The sequence below is a fragment of the Hylobates moloch genome, unplaced genomic scaffold (genome assembly GCF_009828535.3).
Source record: "Hylobates moloch isolate HMO894 unplaced genomic scaffold, HMol_V3 SCAFFOLD_12, whole genome shotgun sequence".
Taxonomy (NCBI): domain Eukaryota; kingdom Metazoa; phylum Chordata; class Mammalia; order Primates; family Hylobatidae; genus Hylobates; species Hylobates moloch.
The window spans coordinates 53,558,546-53,566,629 of NW_026652287.1; the positions used below are offsets into that span (position 1 = coordinate 53,558,546).

The 8,084-nt window shown below is 36.2% G+C and overlaps 1 protein-coding gene across 1 annotated transcript in view; it reads left to right on the plus strand.

The window, feature by feature from the left end:
* The window catches only part of LOC116478775 (zinc finger protein 708-like), a 41,841-nt gene extending 35,566 nt beyond the window's left edge, over positions 1–6,275 (plus strand). Inside the window, 2 exon segments of the mRNA XM_032170279.2 lie at positions 1–2; positions 5–6,275. The exon segment at positions 1–2 is cut by the window's left edge and continues 433 nt beyond it. Of these exon segments, the coding sequence (XP_032026170.1) occupies positions 1–2; positions 5–975 (973 nt within the window). The 3' untranslated portion in view covers positions 976–6,275.
* Positions 6,276–8,084: the final 1,809 nt, after the last annotated feature.

Below are 8,084 nucleotides of genomic sequence, written 5' to 3' on the forward strand. Positions count from 1 at the left end.
TCATGACATAAGATAACTCATACTGGAGAGAAACTCTACAAATGTGAAGAATGTGGCAAAGCTTTTAACCGGTCCTCAAACCTTACTAAACATAAGATAGTTCATACTGGAGAGAAGCCTTACAAATGTGAAGAATGTGGCAAAGCTTTTAAACAGTCCTCAAACCTTACTAATCACAAGAAAATTCATACTGGAGAGAAACCCTACAAATGTGGAGAATGTGGCAAAGCCTTTACCCTATCTTCACACCTTACTACACATAAGAGAATTCATACTGGTGAGAAACCCTACAAATGTGAAGAATGTAGCAAAGCTTTTAGTGTCTTCTCAACCCTTACTAAACATAAGATAATTCATACTGAAGAGAAACCCTACAAATGTGAAGAATGTGGCAAAGCTTTTAACCGGTCCTCACACCTTACTAATCATAAGGTAATTCATACTGGAGAGAAACCCTACAAATGTGAAGAATGTGGTAAAGCCTTTACCAAGTCCTCAACTCTTACTTATCATAAGGTAATTCATACTGGAAAGAAACCCTACAAATGTGAAGAATGTGGTAAAGCCTTTAGTATATTCTCAATCCTTACTAAACATAAAGTAATTCATACTGAAGAGAAACCCTACAAATGTGAAGAATGTGGCAAAACTTTTAACTACTCCTCAAATTTTACTAATCATAAAAAAATTCATACTGGAGAGAAACCCTATAAATGTGAAGAATGTGGCAAAAGCTTTATTCTGTCCTCTCATCTTACTACACATAAGATAATTCATACTGGAGAGAAACCCTACAAATGTAAAGAATGTGGCAAAGCTTTTAACCAGTCCTCAACCCTTATGAAACATAAGATAATTCATACTGGAGAGAAACCCTACAAATGTGAAGAATGTGGCAAAGCCTTTAACCAGTCCCCAAACCTTAGTAAACATAAGAGAATTCATACCAAAGAGAAACCCTACAAATGTAAATAATGTGTCAAACCCTTTAGTGTATTTTCACCTTTTATTAAAACACAAGATAATTCATACTGGAGAGAAATCCTACAAATGTGATAAATGTGGCAAAGCCTTTAACCGGCTCTTAATCCTTATGAAACAAAAGAAAACTCATACTAGAGAGAAACCCTACAAATGTAAAGAATGTGGCAAAGCATTTAACAGGTCCCCAAATCTTACTAAACATAAAAAAACTTACACTGGAGAGAAACTACAAAGCTGGAAGACATCACAGAAATTTTGACAACACCTCAAACTTTTCTAAACAAATCATACTGGTGAGGAACTTTAAAAATGCGAAAAGTGTGACAAAACCTTTAAATGATTGTCACACTTGATTGTAGGTAAGATAATTCTTACTAGAAAAACTCTTACAAGTGTGAAGAATGTGGCAAAATTTTTAATGAATACTCACACCTTATTGCCAGGAAAGCATTTATACTTGAGAAAAATTGTACCAATATAAAGACTGTGAAAAAGCCATTAATGTCTGCTCACATCTTAACATCAGAGAGTACTTAATAAAAGTATTATAAATTTAATTACTGTCAAAAAATCTTTCAGAAAATATAAGCTTTTAAAGCAGAGTATTTATTCTGAAGACAAACATTACAAATAAAAGAGGGTTGTAGTACCTTTACTTGTATCACAGATCTTATTTTACACATTTTGTACTAGAGAAAACCCTGAAGCAGTTGCTTAAACTTTGTTCAACATCAGGGAATTCAGATTGGAGAAAAACCCTGCAAATGTAATAAATTTGAAAAAAGAGTTTTCCAAAACTACAACTTAGACAACACCAGAGGGTTCATACTGAGACATATTTTTGCAGATGCAGTATGTATTTAAAACATTTAATCCAAAATTAAGTCTGTAAATATCAGAGAATTCACAGTAGAAATATCTAAGGTAGGGCCAGGCATGGTGGCTCACACCTGTAATGCCAGCACTTTGGGAGGCTGAGGTGGGCAGATCACGAGGTCAACAGATTGAGACCATCCTGGTCAACATGATAAAACCCTGTCTCTACTAAAAATACAAAAATTAGCTGGGTATGGTGACACGTGCCTGTAGTCTCAGCTACTTGGGAGGCTGAGGCAGGAGAATCACTTGAACCCAGGAGGCAGAGGTTGTAGTGAGCCGAGATTGCACCACTGCACTCCAGCCTGGTGATAGAGTGAGACTCCATCTCAAAAACAAACAAACTATGGTACAGACGCTTCAGACATTAACTATATCAAAATGCTGACTGTAAAAAATGATCCCAAACTAACGGTAGATAAATTTATTTGTACATAACTTTAAAAGGAGTAGAAGATTTTTTGGAAGTTTGTAATTACATTCAAAGTATACTTTGTTTGTTTGTTTGTTTTCCTTGAGACAGAGTCTCTGTGTCATCCAGGCTGGAGTGCAGTGGCACAATCTCAGCTCACTGCAACCTCTGCCTCCTGGGTTCAAGCAATTCTCCTGCCTCAGCCTACTGAGTAGCTGAGATTACAGGTGTACACCACCACGTCTGTCTGACTTTTGTATTTTTAGTAGGGATGGGGTTTCACCACATTGGTCAGGCTAGTCGTGAACTCCTGACCTCATGGTCTGCCCAGCTTGGCTTCCCAAAGTGCTGTGATTACAGGCTTAAGCCACCGCGCCTGGCCCAAAGTGTACTTTTTTCCTTGAAAAGAAGTACAGATTTTTTAAAAAGCTAATAATGCTGTAATTCAACTCTCAAATTACTTGATGTTATTTCTTCATTTCTATTGTATTCACATGTGAAAACGTGATCAGTTGTCACGGCATCAAAGATAGGAGAGTTTCTTTTTTTTTAGGTGGGCATTATTTATGACCTTTTCTTTGGAAGAGTAAGGACATTAAAATGTAACATCCATGATGAAAATCTAAGTGGAGATGATATTTGTAGTTAACTTATGATATTGAGTGATGCATGAGGTAGGTGTTTAGAGTAATATTCTTTTGCATTATAGTAAGAACATATTTAAGTTTTGTTAAAATTAAAAAATTAGTAGTACATGATTTTACTACTTGTACTTTTATGTAATAAAATGCAGTACATTTTTAAATTTTCAGATTATGTGTGAACTTAATTGTCTAATTATACATTTTTTAACATGTTAATACTATTGTGCATTCAATGAAACATTATTATGCCACTAACTGAAACCTATTCCATTTACTCAAAGGTGTAGGTAAATGATAGTAAGAATATACTATTTGGTAACAATCTCTGGTAATCTCCTTTGCCAGTGGCTTTCAACTGCAAATAAGTTAAAAATATATTGTTTCTGTAGGTTAAATTTTTATTATTTTTTCTTGTTTAAATCTGTTTTTTTGTTTGTTTGTTTGTTTGTTTGTTTGAGACGGAGTCTTGCTCTGTCTCCCAGGCTGGAGTGCAGTGGCGCGATCTCGGCTCACTGCAAGCTCCACCTCCCGCATTCATGCCATTCTCCTGCCTCAGCCTCCTGAGTAGCTGGGACTACAGGCGCCTGCCAACATGCCCAGCTAATTTTTTGTATTTTTAGTAGAGACGGGGTTTCCCCGTGTGAGCCAGGATGGTCTCGATCTCCTGACCTCTTGATCCGCCCATCTCGGCCTCCCAAAGTGCTGGGTTTACAGGCATGAGCCACTGCGCCTGGCCTAGATTTTTATACAAAGTGTAGCAAATACAAAATTTGCTAGAAAATATATTTTAGAAATTAAAATTTTAGGAGTTCTAATGGTAATTTTAAATTTACTTTTCTATAATGTAGTGTAACTTACATTTCTGTGCAGAATCTTCTACTTCAAGTGTGAATGTGAAACATGGCAAAATAATAAAGTGACCTCTGTGAATTTGAAATTTGAGATAATATTTCTTTTCCATACTGATATTACAATTTGAAGAAATTTCCAGTTCATATAATTTTTTTTCAGTGGGTGAAGTTGTCTACAGTTTTTTTTTGTTTGTTTTTGAGACAGAGTTTTGCTCTGTTGCCCAGGCTGGAGTGCAGTGGCCCAACCTCGGCTCACTGCAACCTCCGCCTCCCAGGTTCAAGCGATTCTCCTGCCTCAGCCTTCAAGTAGCCAGGACTACAGGCGTGTGCCACCACACCCAGCTAATTTTTGTATTTTTAGTAGAGACCAGGGTTTCACCATATTGGGCAGGCTGGTCTCGAACTGCTGACCTCATGATCCACCCGCCTCGGCTTCCCAAAATGCTCAGATAACAGGTGTGAGCCACTGCACCTGGCCCAGTCTACAATTTTTATTCTGAGTCATCTAAGTATAGCCAACTCCTTGGTCATTTTCTCTGAAGAATTTTGGAAATTTTGGCAACTTGTGGATTAAAACATTTCCTATTATTCTGCATGCAAGCTCATTTACTGTGTTCACAGTCATGGGACAGTAAACATCACCTGCCCATTTACTGTCTATCATACCATTACTATCAGCACCAGAAACTCCAGGTGCCCCGAGCTTAGAAGCCCTAAACTACACTGGCTCTTCTCATACACTGTGCTGTATCCAGAACATGCTGTTAAATATCAGAGTACCCATGGTTGTGTTGTGGCTGAAAAATAATGTGAAAAAAACAGCACAAAAACTATATATTTTGGATACTATTCAGCCAAGTTAATGACGAAGACACAATATTTGAAACATTGTTATCCTTCTATAATGTTTTTAAAAATACATTTCTTACCTGGACAGATGAAATGTGTGCTCTGTAAAACATGATGATTTGAAGTACATATACATTGTCAAATGCTAAATTCTAGGTAATTAATGCTTTACCTCACATAGTTAACATTTTTGTGGTGAGAGCCTGTAATATTCTCTTACTATTTTTCAAAAATACAATATTACGAACTATAGTCAGTGTTGTACAAACAATATCTTGAATTTATTCTTCCAAATTAACTATAATTACGTATTCATTGATAGACATCTTTCCAAACCATTCTTTTTTCTAAATATCTTGGCATCTTGTGGTCACCATTTTACTCTCTACTTCAATGAGATTTGTTATTTATACTTTAAGTGTAGGTGAAATCGTGAAATACTAATCTTTCTGTGCCTGGCTTATTTCAACTAATATCCTCTAGGTTAATCCATGTGGTTGAAAATAATAGAATTTTTTTTTAGAGGTGGAGAGTATTCCACTAGATATATCTACCACATTGTCTTTATTTGCTTGTTAGGTGTTGAGTGTTGCAAACGACGTAGAAGTGCAAATGTTCCTTCATTGTGATTTTATTCATTTTGGATGTATATTTAATACTGCAATTGTTGTATTATATGGTAGTTTGATTTTAAATTTTTTTGAAAAATCTCTCTTTTGTTTTCCAAAATGGCTGTCCTCATTTACACTCATACCAATAGTGTACAAGCATTCCCTTTTCTTCACATCTTTATCAACACATTTCTTTTTACTAAGAGTCATTCTATCAAAAGTGAGTATATATCTCACAGTTATTTTGGCTTGGCTGTCAATAATAATAATTGACATTGAGAATTTTTTATGTATCTGTTGGCTCTTGTATGTCTTTTGAAAAATAAGCATTTTACTCATTTTTAATAGTTGTTTGTTTTTTGTGATATAGTCATTTGAATTTTTATATATTTTTGATATTAACCCCTTGTCACATGTATGATTTGCACATATTTTCTCTCATTTCTTAATTGTCACATCCTGTTGATTTCATCAGATTCTGTGCAGCAGCTTTTTAATTTGAAGTAATCTGAGTCATCTATTTTTCCTTTGCTTTCCTGGGGTTTGAGTTTAAATCATAAAGTCACTGCCAGCTGGGTGTGGTGATTCATGCCTGCAATCCCAGCACTTTGGGAGGCCGAGGCAGGTGGACCACTTGAGGCCAGTTTGAGACCAGCCTGGCCAACATGGTGAAACCCCGTCTCTACTAAAAATACAAAAATTAGCCAGACTTGATGGCACATACCTGTAGTCCCAGCTACTTGGGAGGCTGAGGCAGGAGAATTGCTTGAACCTAGGAGATGGAGGTTGCAGTGAACTGAGGTTGCACCAGTGCACTCCAGCCTGTGCAAAAGAACGAGACTCCATCTCAAAAAAAAAAAAAAGTTACTGCCTAGACCAATGTTATGGGGCTTTTACTCTATTTTTATGTATTAGTTTCACTGCAGTTCCAAGCATTACATGTAAGTTTCTAATTTATTTTGAGTAGATTTTTATATACGGTGTCAAATGAGAGTCTCGTTGCTTTGCATGTGGCTATAAAGTTTCTCAACACCATTTATTGAAGATACTGTCCTTTCTCTGAGAAATTGTCACCTATATTTAAAATTAGATAGCTGTAAATACATGGATATATTTCTGGTTTCTTTGTGTTCATTTTTATTCCAATATACTGCTTTGGTTACTATAGCTTTGTAGTATATTTCAAAGTAAGTTTGTGTGATACCTTCAGCCTTTCTTTTTTGCTTGATTGCTCTGGGTATTTGCGGTCTTTTGTGGTACCATATTAATTTTAAATACATTTAAAAAAATTTTATGAAGTCACTGGTATTTTGATACAGGTTACATTGTATCTGTAGATTATTTTAACACACATATTTAACAATATTAATAGTACCAATTCAGGAATGAGTAATATTTTCCATTTGTGTATTACTTAATTTTTTACTTTAATGTTCTTTAGATTATAACATAAGGTGTTTCACCTTTTTACTTAAATTTATTTCAAAGTATAGTTACTAAAGTTATTGTAGCTGGGATTCTTTTTAAATTTCATTTTGAGATAGTTAATTGTTAGTGTATAGAAATGCTACTGACTTTCATATGTTGATTTGTATTCTGCAAATTTAATAACTTTGTTTATTAGTTCCAGTAAAGTCTTAGGCTTTTCTGTACTTAAGATTATATCATCTGCAAACAGAAATAATTTAATTTCTTTTCTTCCAATCTGCCTATCTTTACTTTTATCTTATAATTTCTCTTTTTGGACATTTAGTATTATGTTTAGTTAAGAATGTAGAAAGTGGGCATCTGCTCAGGAGTGGTGGCTCATGCCTGTAATCCCAGCACTTTGGGAAGCCAAAGCAGGTGGATCACCTGAGGTCAGGAGTTCAAGACCAGCTTGGGCAACATGGTGAAACCCAGTCTTACTAAAAATACAAAAATTAACTGGATATGGTGGCAGGTGCATGTAATCCCAGCTACTTGGGAGGCGGAGGGAGGTGAATCGCTTGAACCTGGGAGGCAGAAGTTGCAGTGAGATGTGATTGTGCCATTGCACTCCAGTCTGGGTGACAAGAGTGAGACTCTCAAAAAAAAGAGAAGAAAGAACAAGAAAGAGAAAAGGAAGGAAGGAGAGAGAGAAAGAAAAGGAGAGAAGGAAAGGAAGAAAGGAGAGAGAAAGAGAAGAAGGAAAAGGAGAGAAGGAAAGAAAGGAAGGAAGAAAGGAAAAGGAAGAAAGAGGGCATCCCTGTCTTGTTCTAGGTTTTAGAGTAAGAGCTTACATTTCACTGTTTAACATGTTGTTAGCTGGGCATTTCTTTCCATATATGGCATTTATTGGCTTGAGATGCATTTGTCCTATACTAATAATTTTTTAGAGATTATCATGAGGGAATGTTGAATTTTTTTTTTTTTTTTTTGAGTGGAGTTTCACTCTTGTCGTCCAGGCTGGAGTGCACTGGCATGATCTCGGCTCACTGCAACCTCTGCCTCCCAGGTTCAAGCAATTCTCCTGCCTCAGCCTCCCGAGTAGCTGGGATTACAAGCGTGAGCCACCACGCCTGGCTAATTTTTGTATTTTTAGTAGAGACGGGGTTTCACCACGTTGACCAGGCTGGTCTCGAACTCCTGACCTCAGGTGACCTGCCCGCCTTGACCTCCCAAAGTGCTGGGATTACAGGTGTGAGCCACTGCACCCAGCCAAATTTTGTCAAGCTTTTATTTTGCATCTATTTAAATGTTAGAGTTGTGATATCACAACTAATTTCACACAAATAGTAAACATCCTCAGAGACTACTATGTACATCTCTATGCATGCAAACTAAAAAATTTAGAGAAAATAGATAAACTCCTGGATACATCCAGCTTCTCGGTATT